The 14,461-nt window shown below is 60.9% G+C and overlaps 3 protein-coding genes across 3 annotated transcripts; all 3 read left to right on the forward strand.

Annotated features, from left to right (window-relative positions):
- Positions 1-1,806: 1,806 nt before the first annotated feature.
- On the forward strand, positions 1,807-3,282 carry APCS (amyloid P component, serum). Its single transcript, XM_067313155.1, has 2 exons — positions 1,807-1,892; positions 2,663-3,282. The coding sequence occupies exons 1-2, from the start codon at positions 1,829-1,831 to the stop codon at positions 3,280-3,282; spliced, it is 684 nt and encodes a 227-aa protein (XP_067169256.1). The 5' UTR covers positions 1,807-1,828.
- Positions 3,283-6,118: 2,836 nt separating this feature from the next.
- On the forward strand, positions 6,119-9,452 carry LOC106482095 (mucosal pentraxin-like). Its single transcript, XM_067313566.1, has 4 exons — positions 6,119-6,274; positions 7,020-7,110; positions 7,331-7,500; positions 7,867-9,452. Exons 1-4 carry the CDS (start codon positions 6,211-6,213, stop codon positions 8,463-8,465), a joined length of 924 nt encoding a protein of 307 aa, XP_067169667.1. The 5' UTR covers positions 6,119-6,210; the 3' UTR covers positions 8,466-9,452.
- A 2,418-nt stretch (positions 9,453-11,870) lies between these two features.
- On the forward strand, positions 11,871-13,668 carry DUSP23 (dual specificity phosphatase 23). Its single transcript, XM_067313578.1, has 3 exons — positions 11,871-11,970; positions 12,653-12,925; positions 13,189-13,668. Exons 2-3 carry the CDS (start codon positions 12,656-12,658, stop codon positions 13,372-13,374), a joined length of 456 nt encoding a protein of 151 aa, XP_067169679.1. The 5' UTR covers positions 11,871-11,970; positions 12,653-12,655; the 3' UTR covers positions 13,375-13,668.
- Positions 13,669-14,461: the final 793 nt, after the last annotated feature.

The raw sequence follows: 14,461 nt of genomic DNA on the forward strand, positions 1-14,461 counted from the left end.
AGGGACGGCTCCGCGCGCAGTCACAAGATGCACAGGCTACAAAATCAATGTGGAAGGAGAGCCGGGAGCGATTCTGGATGGGGAAAGAAGGAGATAGGGAGGTGCAGGCCCATGGCCAGGACAGCAAGGTCTTGCCACCTACTGGGTCCGTGGCCCAGTGGTGGCCATGGTGGCATGCGGGAAGTTTGGCCAGGCACTCACCCACTCCATTTTCAGCCCTTCAGAAGAAACACAGGGAGCTGCTCCAGCTGACGCGAGCCCTGTGGGTTCATAGTTCATCCCTAGCTCCCAGCTGAGCCAAGCTGTTAAGTGAAGGGATGGAGAAATCACTCGCATCTTCCCCAGAGATTGCCACCCATGGCCAAAAGCAGCCCAGTTCTGCCCTGCCACCCCGTCCTTCCAGCACATGCCCACAGTGGCCATGCTTCACCACCGGTGATGCTCAGCAATGCCGTGAATGGCCCCCTCCAGCTGCCTGCAGGGTTGTAATTAAATTTGGCGCTATCACATTTATCTCCCCCGAAGTGATTTGATTCTCTGCATTCTTAATCTGGGGATTAGCCTGGCAGTGGTGCACCGTACTCAGGCTTAGTTTGCACCACGGGGCCCCTCTGGACCACCCTGCTCAGTATCCAGCCTGGCATCTTTATTAACGAGCCCAGTTTGGCCCCCACAGCCACCCTAGTTCCTAAAATGCCTCCAGCCCCAAGGGCTCATGGATTCCTTAAAGCCCTGTTGCCTTGTGCAGCCCCTCAGGATCTCTCCAGGTAGGAAAGTCCCAAGGGTCGTAGGGGATTTGTCTGGATTGCTGTGTGTCCCTCTGGCCATTCCCATTCACAGCCCAGATGGAAATCCTCCCCCTTTCCAACTGGTTTGCAACTCCTATGGGCAGCAGATTGCCCAGTGGGACCTGGACTGCGCTTCCTGGCTGCATTCAGCCCTGTCTGCCCTCGCAGGAGGATTCACGGAGGGTTCCAGGACCCTCCGTTGCTTGGTGCACCAGGTTTGCTGTGGTTTCTTCTGCCACCTGGTGCCCAGAGCTTTGTTTTCTGGCTCTGTCCCAATGGCCTTGTCGTGGGCTCTCAGGCTGGGAAGAGCTGATCTTATGCTATGCCTTCCTGGCGAGGAGAGGGGCTTCGGCCACCAGCCCCACAGCAGGGGCAGGACTGAGAGACACCAGCCCTGCCGACATCCCCCGTTGCCTGCATGGAGGCATCCTCTGTTTGATGGTGTGGCCAGGCACGGTTCCTCCCCTGAGGTCTCCAGCCCTCCCAGTAAGGCTGCCCGGTGCTGCAGCTGTCTCACAAGGCCCAACTCTGGGGCGACTGAGCACCAAGAGAGCCTGCAGATGTTTCTGGGAGCCAGAAGGCAGGACCTCTCCAAGCTCCTGCCTTGGTGAATGAGGTTGCTGGGGAGGAGCGCAGCTTCATCTTCCTTCCCTGAGAGCATTTCAAACCAGCCAGGCTCAAACCAGGATGCTCTTCCTAGGGGGTTTGCCAAGGGATGGGGTGAGAGGAGGTAAAGACCTCACTCTCAGGATGTCCTTGGCTGCCGGAGCAAGCCGGTCGGCTGGGCACAAACCCAGGGCACAGCTCCAAGGGGGAGCCTCGTGCAGATGAGGGAGAAAGCGTCTTTCACGAGCTTCGCAGCATGACCACATGACAGCGTGAAATCGCTCTCCTAGGCCGTGCCAGGCTGCTAGGGACAGGATTGGAGGGAGGCATCTTCCCTCCCACCCATCCAGCAGATAAACCAGGCAGGCGTCAGCCCCGCACTTACTGCTGCTGCTGTCCCCAGCCACCATCCAGGGTTCCCTGCACCGAGGACCATGAGGAAGCTGCAGTTCTGGCTCACCGTCCTTGTTGGCCTCTCAGGGATCATGGCCCAGGAAGGTAGGGGCTGTTCTGGGGAACTGGAGCCTACGTGTGGGCAGATAGCGGGGATAGGGACCACAACACAGCTAGAAATCAGAGGAGCATCCTCCCTGTCCCAGGCCAGATGCTTCCAGGACTCCCAAGCCCCATCCTGCAGTCATTGCACCAGACTGTGTCTGCAGTCAGGGTGGTTTTGGCAGATGGGAGCTTTGGACCCATGCATGGGCTGGAGGCGCCACTGGGTCACAGGCTCCAGGGTGAGGACATCTCCCTGGGGTACAGGGCACCATGGAGGCATGCCAGGGCCCAGAAAGGATGCTCTCACCCAAAGGTACCCAGATCCCGATCACAGCCCCAGGGTACCCTCAGTTTGGTATGTGGCACTTCAGAACAATGACCCAGACTGCACATCCAGGGCGAGACGGCATTGTGGTGGACCCCATAATGCTTGCCACACCTGAAGGCCTGGCCACACCAAACCATGCTTAGCCCCCTACAAAATCCCTCTTGGCCAGGTCCTGGTGGTACCTGGCAGGACCTCTTGGAGCCCTCAGTTTATGCAAGGGCCCGGTAAGCAGCAGTCAGTGGGGCTGGGGGATGTGTGCCCCTGGGGAGCAAATCGGGGCAAGACCGAGGTCAGCAGAGTGGGCACTGGGGATCCAAAGTCACCCAGGGGAAATGCGAGGGCGCAGGAAAGCTGGGAGAGGGTAAAAAGGGGGCTGCATGACCACCTGGCTGGGTGCTGCCTGGGCCCCAGCTCCTGCCGTGTCCCATGTCTCGTCTCCTAGACCTGTACCGAAAGGTGTTTGTCTTCCGGAATGACCCTAGCGATGCCTACGTGCTCCTGAGGGCGCAGGCAGAGCAGCCGCTGCAGAACTTCACCGTGTGCCTGAGGTCCTACACGGACCTCACCCGGCCCTACAGCCTCTTCTCCTACGCCACCAAGGCCCAGGACAACGAAATCCTCCTCTTCAAGCCCAAGCCTGGCGAGTACCGGCTGTACGTGGGGGGCAAGTTTGTCACCTTCCGCGTCCCCGAGGGCCGTTGGGACTGGGAGCACGTCTGCGCCAGCTGGGAGTCGGCCACCGGCCTCACCGAGTTTTGGTTCAACGGGAAGCCCTGGCCCCGCAAGGGGCTGCAGAAGGGCTATACGGTGAGCGCCGAGGCTGTGATCCTGCTGGGGCAGGAGCAGGACGCCTATGGGGGTGGCTTTGACCTGTACAACTCATTCACGGGCGAGCTGGCAGACGTGTACCTGTGGGACGGGGGGCTCTCACCAGACAAGATGAGAGCTGCCTACCAGTCTCTGCGCCTGCCGCCCGCCATCCTGGCGTGGAAGAGCTTGAGCTATGAAATGAAGGGTGACGTGGTGGTGAAACCCAGGCTGCGGGAGGCCCTGGTGCTGTAAGAACAGCTCGGATCCAGGGCTGGAACAGCTTCTGCCCCCAACATCCCCTCCCTGTCTGATCTGTCCCATCACCCACTTTGCCTCTACAAACTGCCTGTACCTCCAGATGAACGTGCCAGCCACATGCCTCAGCGTGGTGTCCTTGCACACACTGGCATGGGGAAGAGAAAGGCTGTGCAACATCCCAGAGAGCAATAGCTTCTGGTGGGAAGGGAGCCAAGAGCACCCAGCTCAGCAGGATCCTATGCAACAAGGCTCAGACAGAGCTGGGGAGGGTTGCCCCATTGGCCCTAGGATGGCTTCCGCGTGTCCAAATGAACATTGTAGCCCTGCAAAGAGTCATTTTTCTGCTCTGCTACAGCAAAGGAAACCAAAACTGACATTAAACCCTTCTTCAAACACATGAGGAACAAGAACGCTGCCAGGGAGACTGTGATCAGGGTGAAAGGAGCAGCGAGAGAAGAAAAGGCAGATGCAGAGCTGCTAATGAATGATTTGTGTGGAGGTCAGCCAGGGACAAGGCTGGGGAGATTCCCACCCTGAATCCTGCCCAAGGCTGAGGGTGCTCAGCCTGAGTTGAAATTGGGGGATCTGTACAAGAGGGAATGGGCTAAACCAACCAGATGAGCATGAATAAATCACCAGAACCAGATTGTATCTCCCGGGAGCTGTAAGGCAACCTGAGGATGCAACAGCCAAACTGCGGTGTGTAGCCTCTTCCTTACAACATCCACAGTGCCTGGACACTGGAGGGGGGCAAATATGAAGAAAAAGCTTTAAATAGCTCCCAGGGGCTCCGGGTAAATGCAGGCTTTTAAGCCTGGTGTGTGTCCCTTGGGCGCAGGGGGGGACTGTAATGGAGGCTAGAATTAGTGGATAAATGGGGTCTCTGAGCCGATGGCCATCAGTCAGGAACACAGCCCTGGAGAGGATGAACAGGCTATGCCAATCTTGGCTCAGCACTCAGGAGCTGCCTAAACACACATGAAATGTTGGGAGATATTAGGAATAGCTGATACCAGCCAGGGACGTGGCTGGTCTCAGTCCTTGCAAGGTGCAAGTCCTTGGTGCCTCCGGGCTGTGGTACCCGGCCCTGTTCTGGTGCCCTCATCTCAGAGAGGAGATGAGAAGGCTGGAAGGGCTCAGAGGAGGAGATCAAAGCTGGGGATAGTGTCTGCATGTGGAGGGACCAAGCAGGCTGGGACCCTTCAGGCTGGGAAACATCCAAGGGGAATGTCACAGAGGGCTCCAAAACGCAAGGTCCACCATTCCCTCTCTCTTCCCACCCCAGAACAGGGGACCATAACTGACCTCATAGGAGCCAGATTCAAAATAAACAGAAGCCAGTGTTTCTTTACCACCAGACAGCGACCCAGGGAACTCCCTGCTGTGAGGAGCTGGGATGTCTTTGCACTGACAGCTGTCCACACAAGATGCCTGGGCATCCCCAGGAAATGCATTTCTAGAGCAGCTTGTCCAAACTCCTCTATTCCCTGAGAAAAAATGAGAAAACTCATCTATTCCCTGCGATTCCCCTTGCAGATGAAATACCATCCTTTCCCCTGCCTTGGGGTCTTGGCAGGAGCCAGCGTCAGGGCTGAGCAGGACTGGGTGGGAGTCTCATCTGTCTGCAAAGGCACAACTCACCCCTGCAGTCTGCTCCATCTCATCTGTCCCTGGAAAGAGCAGGGGGACCCTGGTACATCTGCCCACTTCATTTGCAAACCCACCTCTCCCCCACCCTGCTGCTTTCCCACACATCACACTTCCTGCTCCCTCCGTGCCAGGGGACCGCACCTCCTGCTGCTATTTCTGCAGCTTCCCTTCAGCTCAGGGACTTCCAAGGCCAACCACTCCCATGGGTCACTCCTTTCACCAGTCATATCTGTGTCCTGGCCGACACTCTGCTTCAGGGCCCTGCAGCCCTGTCCTGTCTCTTGAGGTCCCTGAGCATCCCCAGGAGAGGACACAAGGACAGATGCTCCTGCTCCTGAGGTGTCCCTCCAGTTGCTTTTACTGCTCAGTTTTCCTTAGCCAGTGTCCCTCTCTGTCTCCAAGCCCTCAGCCAGGGTTGGGCAAAGCCTCCCCATGTCCCAGCTGTGGGTCTGTCCTGCTACCGCTCCTGATGTTGTGCATCAGTTTGGTTGAACATGGGATCTGCCTTGCTGTCCCACCACAGGACCTTCGGACATCCACGAAATGCCAGAGTCCGCAAGGACCGTGCCAGTAGGGCAAAGCTGCTCACCTGGCAGCCCAGCAGCCCCACTCCTTCCAGCAGGCTGTCCAGATTGGCCCTGGGCAGCTGGGAGATGACAAGATGCTGCTCTCAACCCTCCCCTCATCCTGTCATCTTGACAAATTAGCTGAATTGTTGCAACCATGGAGTCTCCCACGGTCAGTGCACCAGGGCTGGGTGCCTGTGGGCTCAGCCTGCCACTGCAACCCAACCGGAGGTTTTTGCAACTGTTCCTTGGCTGAAGGGGAGATGCCCTACAGCCTGTCCGAGGTCCGCCAAGCCCTGCCATGTCGGTGCACAGCCTTTCCAGAGGACCCCCACTGCTTGTCCTCAAGCACATCCACATCCTCTGCCCTCTCTCCAACACATGGTCCTGCTGTCCCAGGGCTCCCTGCCAGCCTGCTGGGTCCGGAGACTGCCAAGCAAATGGTCTGGTCTTGGGACCATCTCCAAATTTCCCAAAAGCCCTGTGGACTTCACATGGCAGTCAGTTCCCCCGTGCGCTTGGATGCAAAGGTTGCCAATGAACGTCACACCGTTGCGTAGCAATGCTGTCATCAAGGCACGCCCTCGCTGCCCGCAACGCAGCTCAGCCTGGGAAGTGCACAGCGCTGTGGCCCTTCATTTCACCCTCACCCACAGAGGTGCAGGTGGCCAGGGGCAGTGGGGCACATCACTGCAGCCAAAACACCATGGGGAAGTTGTGGCTTTGGCTCATTGCTCTCATGGGGCTCTTTGGCCCTTCTGCCCCACAAGGTAGGGCTGGAGGGGCTGCGCCAGGGGAACTCGGTGGGGAAAGTGCTGTGGGGGGTGCAGGGGGAAGCAATGGGTTCAGCGAGGGAAGCAATGGGTGCAATGATGCAGGAGGGCGCAAGGGGACATGCAGTGGCAGAGCAGGGGGGAGCAGCACAGCACATGGAGCACTGTATTGGGGAGCACAGTGGGTGCAGTCGGAGGTGCAAGGGGAAGGGGCAGGGAGGAGCAGTGGAGCACGCTGAGCACAGCAGTGAGGGGTGCAGTGGGTGCAGTGAAGGGTGCAACGGGCACACTGAGCTTGCACAGTGAGTGCGCCGGCAGAGTGCAATGAGTGCAGTGGCGGTGCAGCGGCAAGCAGTGGAGCACAACGAGTGCTGCAGTGAGGGGTGCAGTGGGTGCACTGGGAGGGTGCAGTGAAGGGTGCAACGGGTGCAGCGGGAGATGTAAGGAAGAGATGCAGTGGCAGTGCAGTGAGAGCCCAGCGGGGCACACGGAGCACTGCAGCAGGGGCACAGTGGGGCAGAGTGCGGACACAATGCTGGGCACTGCGAGGGGTGACACTGGGGCACAGCAGGATCTGTGGCAGGGAGGCCGGGCTGGCTGCTGGAGCCCTGCCCATTGGGGACCAGCAAGCACAGGCAGTGACACTGAGCAAACCCTGGTGCAGTTGGGATCCATGGGTGGGGGCAGCAGCCCAGGGAGACCCCACCCCACCCAGCCTAGACCTTCCCTCACGGTGCTGCAGAAAAAGTGACTGCCAGGATCCAGGCTCACCCGCCGGCGCCCACCAAGTACCATCAGCTGATGTTGTCCTGCGAGGTCTCTGGGGACCCCAGGTAAGGCTCTCCCCACTCCTCCTGTCCCTCCGGCACGGTGCTGGCACGAGGCCCGGCACAAGGCATCCTCCAGCATCCTCATGGGCAGCGGGAGGGGAAGGGGCCGGGTCAGGGCTGAGGGGGCTTGCAGGAGTGCTGTGCTGGCTTCACGTCCCCACACCCCACGGCACAGCCACCCCCAGGGTGCCCCCACCCCTGGGTGACCCCCTGCCTGGCTCAGTCCCCAGCAGTTCCTGTGGGAGAAGCAAGGAAGCAAGGTGCCCCTGCAGAAAGGCCCGGACAACATCCTCCTCATCCCCTCCTTCAACAAGACCCACTGCGGCACCTACATCTGCACAGCCACCGGCTCCAAGGGCAGCGTTGTGGCCACCTACGACCTGTGGATAAACGGTAGGGACAGGGTGACCCCGATCACGGGGGCAGCTGGAGGATGAGGCTCTTCCCCTCCTTTCCCCAGCTTGGCCCCAGCACTGTGTGGCCTGTGTGCCTGTGTCACCATCACACATGGCCCACGTCACTGCCCACATGTGACCAGCCCCGGTGGCCCACTCAGGAAAGTCTGTAGGGCAGGTACCTCGCTGTCGCACACAGCCCCGGGTCCGGTGGTGGCCTCTTTGCTGGCTCATTGCTTCGGCTGGTCTCCTGCTTCCCCCTGGGAAATTAGCCTGGGAGATGTGCCCCGGTTCGGAGGGGCTGGGAGGCAACCAGATGCCTTTGCCATGGCAGGAGCAGCCACCCCTTTCCCATCTCTCCCAGACCTCTTCAACAAAGTGTTCGTGTTTCCTCAAGAGACCAATGACTCCTACGTGCTGGTTAAGGCAACACCGGAGCAACCGCTGCAGAACTTCACCGTGTGCCTGAGGTCCTACACGGACCTCACTCGGCCCTACAGCCTCTTCTCCTATGCCACCAAGGCCCAGGACAATGACATCGTCCTCATCAAATTCAGGCCTGAGGAGTACCGGCTGTACGTGGGGGGCAAGTTTGTGTCCTTCCGCGTCCCCAAAGGGGCCCCAATGGGAAGCGAGCATGCCTGCGCCAGTTGGGAGTCCACCACGGGCATCGTGGGATTTTGGTTCAACGGGAAGCCCTGGCCCCGCAAGGGGGTGCAGAAAGGCTACACCGTGAGCCACGAGGCAGTGATCGTGCTGGGGCAGGAGCACGACTCCTACGAGGGTGGGTTTGACATCAGGCAGTCCTTCGTAGGGGAGATCTCAGATGTGTACATGTGGGATTTGGGGCTCTCAACCAGAGAAGTGATATCAGCCATGTACAACTCACCCGTGGAAGCCCCCATCTTTGGCTGGAGAAACTTGCCCTACAAGATCGAGGGAGAGGTGTATCTGAAGCCCTGACACAGCCCAGACCCAGCCTGGAGCCACACAGAGGGCACAGGGCTGTTTGTCACTTCTATACTATTGCTAATAGGGGTTGGCCACATTTGGGGAAGCTGTGATTGCCATGCAACCGTGCTGATGTCCCTCCTTCCCTGTCTGCAGTTTGTAAGCCCCTGTTGGCCACATGGCATCAAATTAACGAAGAAACGGATCTGAAAAGCAGCAGTGGTCTTTGCTGCCCAAATTCTTCCCTGCCAAAGCTCAGTGTGGCACCTGGGAGTCTGTGAGCAAGGAGCCCTTCCTCTTAACCAGGTCATCGGGGACAAACCCAAGGTGTCACCTCTGCCCAGGGCTGGGTTACAGGGTCTGTAACTGAGACCCTCTGCCCACGCACAGCACACACAGGGTCTGACGTCTGTGCTGCACGTGAGCAAATAAATCACGGGCACATGGATGGCGTAAGTCAAACCAAGCCAGCACCCCTGTGTCCATGCTTGGAGCCACTCCAACAGAGCCAAGGGCACTCAGACAGGGTAAATCCCCGCTGCTTCCTCCTATTGCCACCCTGTCCTTCCCAGAGTGACCGGCACAGCGGGTGCCAGTGCCACCAACCTCTCCACTGTCCCATGGCAACCTCCATACTCCTAGGCCAGCCTTTCCTGGGCTAACCACATCACCTCTCCAGGCACAGCAGGCAGGAGAGACAGCTGATCCAGCATTACCACCTGGGAGTGGATGGTGGCAAGCTGGGACACACACACAAGGTTTCTGGGAGAAGGGGGCCATGGCAAAATCTGCCCATTAGGGGGTCAAGCAGGGTCAGATTGGGACTTCCCAAACCATTCATCCCTACCAAAAATGTCACACACGTGGCACGATCTCTGCCACGCTCCACCTCGTCCCCCCCAACACCTGGGTCCCATTGAAGGAGCCCCCATTGGCATCCTCCTCACGTCCGGGGGCGATAATGGGCTCCATCTAATCCATGTAGTCCCTGGCAGCTCCTTTCCTGGGCATGGGGTCTCCCATCCAGCAAGCCCCACAACACACAGGTGAGTCCCTAAATGACAGCTTCTGTCCACCCATGCCCACCTCGTATCCGATGGGGCTCTGCCCCAAGAGTTTGCATTGGCCTGGTCAACAGAAGCTGTAGGGCCAGGTAAGGTCCATGTAGGATCTCCAGGACCCAGTGAAGCCCTGCAGTAGCCATTCCAGCTTTACGCCCAGCACAACAGAAGCCTCATCCATGTCTGGGTGAAACAAGGGCTGACACGCTTCTGCACATACCCACGATGGGAACCAAATGGGGCTCTGTGGCAATGGGGGATCTGCCTGCTGCCGCCACGACCGCATGTGACTGGGCAGAGTGGCATTCATCCCACTTGTCTCCTACACAGTGGGGAAGACAAGCGTCACCAACACCTCCTCAGGAGCTGGACCTGGGAGGGATCACAGGCAGGTGTGGACAGCTGCCCATGGGTAGGACTGCAGCTCCACAACGGCCGTGGGACCTCAAAAGCAAGGAGTGGGGGGCTTTGCGAGCCACAGCTCTGGCCACGCTGTCAGGCCCAGCCGACACGGCCATGCCTGCAGGAGAAGGAAATCCCACGCTGGGATTTATTCACACCAAAGCACTGGGAAGTCCCACCCAGCAGCATTTTCTTATCGCCTGCCCCAAGCTCGGGTGGGCCAGGAGCACCAGGCTGAGCACACTGGGGCAGGGCTGGCCTGCTCTGGCCCCCGCGTGGCCTGGACCTGGGCTTCCCCACAATATTTCTCCCCCTTCCTTTCTGCATTTTTTAAAAATAAACACCACCATCCGCACAGCCACCACATCCGGGAGCTTTGGCAGTCGGAGAGCCCATCCGACGCCCAGGCCGTGCCGAGGGCACCCATCACCCATCTCCACGCGGCTGTACCCGGCTCCTCGCCCGCCATCGCCCCTGCCAGAGCCCATAAAACCCCCCCACCTTTGCTTTAAAGTTTCTTGGCAGAGCTGCTGGCTCAGTGCCATTGGCCTTGATTTAAAACCCTGTCACAGTGGCAGTGGGAATTTCCGTCAACCTCCCCTCGCCGACTTTTCCGGGTTTTGTTCCCGGCTAAAAGATAACGCTAATAACAACGGCATTAACACCTGACTGCAATTACATCCCTAAAAGCAGCATCTCACAAAGGGAAAAATTGACGGCATGTTTGCTTTGAAGAAAGAACACCAAAGTGACAGCATTCGTAAGCTGAAACTTGGATTTGAGGAGAAGAATGTCCGCTCTGGTGCAAATCCCCCTTTCTAGCTGTGCATGCTCCACCCCGCCGGGGGCCCAGCAGCATCCCCTCACGGCATCCTGCATTTTGAGTCCGTTCGTTCCTTTTTTCACGTTTCTCTTAGCACACTGACCTCCTCTTCCTTCAGTGCCTCAGTGTGCCCGCACGTGCCCCAAGTCCCCTCCATCAAAACCGGCTGCATTTTTTAAATAACATTTTCTTCCTCATAGCAAAGCTTTGAACAGCTTTTATTCCCACTTTAGTAGCCATCAGAGGAAAAAAATACCCGTGTCTTGTTACTCTTCTGGAATGAAGTTTTCTTCATCTGGAGAAGAAAAGAGATGATTTAATCACAATCGTTGCTAACAAAAAGCATCATTCAGACGACATAAGCTGGGAAAATGGCCATTTTATTACAAGCCAGCCAGCACGGCAGCCTTTCGGTGCCGTAAAATAACGCCGCAAGCCCATCCCTGGGGAGTGCCGTGCCCTGCTTCCCGCCAGCAGGGCACGAGGGAGAATTTCTGCCTTCCAGTGCCGCCGTCCCCGGCCGGGAACATGCCAGCTCAGCCCGGCGGCAGCCACCGCAGCCCCAGCCGCACCAGCCAGCTCGAGCCCGTGTCCCAGCTCAGGGACACGAGGCCGCCACGGTCATCCCCCACGTGTCGTCCAAAGTCCCTGGGGCCCACCGGAGTCTGTCCCTCCGGCGCCCCAGCTCTGCGGGTGCAGCCCGGGGGAAGGACAACCTGGGAAACCCGCTGTCCCCCCTCCTGGAATCTGCCCTCATGCACCACCTGGGACAAATTCGATCGCCAGTTAATTAAACAGAGCTCGGTTATCGCTTGGGAAACCGCTCGTCGGAAAACTAATCGTGGCTACGGTCAGCAGCGCAGGCCCGCACAGCCGGGTGGGGTGCAGCCCCGGGAGCGTGGGCATGTAGGGGTGCAGCCGGGCCTCCCCGTGCACGGAGGTGCCAAGCACCAGGTCCTGGTGCAAGGTGGGGGGGCAGCCCCGGTGCGGCCCCGTGTCCCGGTCCCCGGAGCCAGTCCGTGCCCCAGTGCCCGGGGGGGGGGGGGGGGCAGCCCCGGTGCAGCCCGGCGGTACAGTCGTGGCGCAGCCCCGATCCGCCGGGAATGCAGCCGCGGTGCCCGCCGCCGCCGCCGGTACCGGCAGACGCTCGCTGCGCGCCGCCGCCCGGCCGCTCTTTGCAGACGCTCCCCGGAGCCTCCGGCACCGCTCGGCCGCGGCCCGGCCTGCAGCGGTACGGCGCGGCGGCGGCGGGGGGGGCCGCGGCCGGGACCGGGACCGGGGCAGGCCGGGGGGGCCCGGGGGGTCCAGGCGGGGGGGCCCGGGCGGAGCAGGCCGGAGGTGGCGGCGGTCGCGGTCGGCGAGGCCCGGCCGAGGGTGGGGGGGGGCAGTCGGGGAAGGGGGGGGGCCCCGGTGAAGGGTCCCGGTCGGTGCAAGTCGGGGGGGGGTCTGGTGGCGGGGAGGCCTGGGGGAAGAGCTCCCGGTCGGGGCAGCCCCCGGGGGGGGGGGGTCCCCGTGGGTACAGGTCGGGGGGGGCCTACGCCGGTGGGGGGTTCACGTCGGTGCAGCCCTGGGGGGGCCCGGTTGGTGCGGTTCCGGGGGGGGGGGGTCCCGTCGGTGCAGCCCTGAGGAGTCCTGGTCGGTGCAGGCCCCGGGGGGGGGGGGCTGGTCCCGGGGGCGGGGGTCCCATCAGTGCAGCCCTGGGGTGTCCCGGTCGATGCAGGCCGGGGGGCGTCCCAGTGGGTACAGGTTGCGGGGGGGGGGGGCAGTCCCGGTGGGGGGGGTCCCGTCGGTGCAGCCCTGGGGGGGTCCCGGTTGGGGTCACTCACCGGGGGCTCCCGGTCGGGGCGGCCTGGCCGGGGGGCAGGGGCAGCCTGGTTTCGGGCCCTGGGGCCCACGGTGCCGCGTCCCCGCAGGCGATGGGCACGGCCAAGCCCCCCAACTTCTCGTGGGTGGTGCGGGGGCGCCTGGCCGGGCTGGCCATGCCGCGGGAACCGGGCCACTACCAGTTCCTGGTGGGCCAGGGCGTGCGGCACCTGGTGTCGCTCACGGAGCGGGCGCCCCCGCACCACGGCTCCTGCCCCGAGCTGCAGCTCCACCGGCTCCGCGTGGCCGACTTCAGCCCCCCGACGCACGAGCAGATCCAGAGCTTCCTGCACCTCGTGGAGGAGGCCAACGGCAAGGGGGAGGTAACGCCAGCGGGGCGGAATGGCAAAGGGGGTGACACCAAGGAGGGGTAACACCAAGGGGGGAGGTAGCGCCAAGGGGAGGTAACGCCAAAGGGGTAACTTCAGAGGTTGGCACCAAGGGGAGGTGATGCTGTGGGATAACGCCAAGGTGGGGGAGCGCGGGTGAGGCTGCGTGCTGCTCGCAGCCGGGACACCCAGGTTTCCTCCCCGCTCGGCTCCCGCCGGGCACCGAGCTCGCGCTGGCTGACCACGCCGTTCGCCAGGCCGTGGCGGTGCACTGCTTGCTGGGGAACGGCCGCACGGGCACCATGCTGGCCTGCTACCTCGTGAAGGCCCAGAAGATGAGCGGTATCGATGCCATCCAAGAGATCCGGAGACTCCGGCCTGGCGCTATTGAGACGCACGAGCAGGAGAAAGCCGTGATCCAGTTCTACCAGCGCATTAAATAGGTGCGGCCCCGACTCCGCGTCTCCCACCACCGTGCCACGCCGGGGCCACAGCCAGCGGGGCGTTTCACACTGGACACAGCGAGCCGGAGGAATGTTGTCGGTGGGATCTGCCCTGCCACAGGGCTGGCAAGGACGGAGAGGAGGCGTGAGGGTCACCATCACCTCGGAGGCAGCATGTGCCAGACAGAGATGGGTGGAGATGGTTGCTCCATCAGGCCGGAAAATGGAGGGAGAGCCTTTTCCAGCTCAGAGGGCTTCTGTCTGTCCGGTCTGTCATTAAAGGACTCTCCTATGCCTAGGTCTGTGCTTGGGGAGCCAGCTCACACGCGCTTGCAGCTCCCATGGGCTCCGAGCCGCCTTGGTGCATCGGCCACACGGAGCCCGTTGGCAACGATGCTCTGAAGGAAGAGCCCGGCGAGGCCCCAGACCCCCAGCCCTGGGGCCGTGCACCCAGTGCCAGCGGGAGAGCCCGAGCAGGGCTGCCCCATCCCACCTGTCAGGAGGATTGCCGCTTCACCAGGTAGCACCACTCCTCTTGGCCACTGTCCCAGCCTGCTGGGAGCCTCTTCCTCCGGCTACACAGCGTTTGGGACCACCTCCAAGGTGATCCCTGCCTCCTGCATCATCCCCGCGGATGGGCAAGGGAGCAGCCCTTTGCCTCCAAGCATCACTGCTTGGTATCCAAGAGTCACCCAGGTCCCAAGGTCTTGCCAGGACTCTAGGGCTGCCTGAGGGTGCACCCAGGCAGTGTTGGCCAAGAGGCACCCATAGGTCTTGGAGAGCAGTGGCCTTCACTCGCACCTCTCACCTTGGTCTGCAGCTGCATGCTGGGGTGCATGCAGCTCCTGTGGGTGCCAGCCGTTGGGTTTTTGCCCAGCCCCATCCCTATGGGAATCATGAGCAGCTCCGCTTTGGGCACCAGAAACCAAGCCTCAGAAAAAGCTGGTTGCGCACCAAAGCATTGACATCGGGTTCCATTTAGGTGCTGAGGATGGCCACATCAGAGAGTACGCAAGGGCCGAACCGCTGCCGAGATGTCAGATCCAAGGGACTTTGATGCTTGAAGGGAAGCTTAGCTGGAATTTAG

This window comes from Apteryx mantelli, chromosome 31 (assembly GCF_036417845.1).
Source record: "Apteryx mantelli isolate bAptMan1 chromosome 31, bAptMan1.hap1, whole genome shotgun sequence".
NCBI classification, from domain to species: domain Eukaryota; kingdom Metazoa; phylum Chordata; class Aves; order Apterygiformes; family Apterygidae; genus Apteryx; species Apteryx mantelli.

Excerpts from the sequence above, each read along its gene's own strand:
- APCS (XM_067313155.1), top strand. The coding sequence starts at position 1,829 with ATGAGGAAGCTGCAGTTCTGGCTCACCGTCCTTGTTGGCCTCTCAGGG. Across the intron at positions 1,893-2,662 it reads AGGGATCATGGCCCAGGAAG|ACCTGTACCGAAAGGTGTTT; the intron begins GTAGGGGCTGTT and ends CTCGTCTCCTAG.
- LOC106482095 (XM_067313566.1), top strand. The coding sequence starts at position 6,211 with ATGGGGAAGTTGTGGCTTTGGCTCATTGCTCTCATGGGGCTCTTTGGC. Across the intron at positions 6,275-7,019 it reads TGGCCCTTCTGCCCCACAAG|AAAAAGTGACTGCCAGGATC; the intron begins GTAGGGCTGGAG and ends ACGGTGCTGCAG. Across the intron at positions 7,501-7,866 it reads CTACGACCTGTGGATAAACG|ACCTCTTCAACAAAGTGTTC; the intron begins GTAGGGACAGGG and ends CATCTCTCCCAG.
- DUSP23 (XM_067313578.1), top strand. The coding sequence starts at position 12,656 with ATGGGCACGGCCAAGCCCCCCAACTTCTCGTGGGTGGTGCGGGGGCGC. Across the intron at positions 12,926-13,188 it reads AGGCCAACGGCAAGGGGGAG|GCCGTGGCGGTGCACTGCTT; the intron begins GTAACGCCAGCG and ends GCCGTTCGCCAG.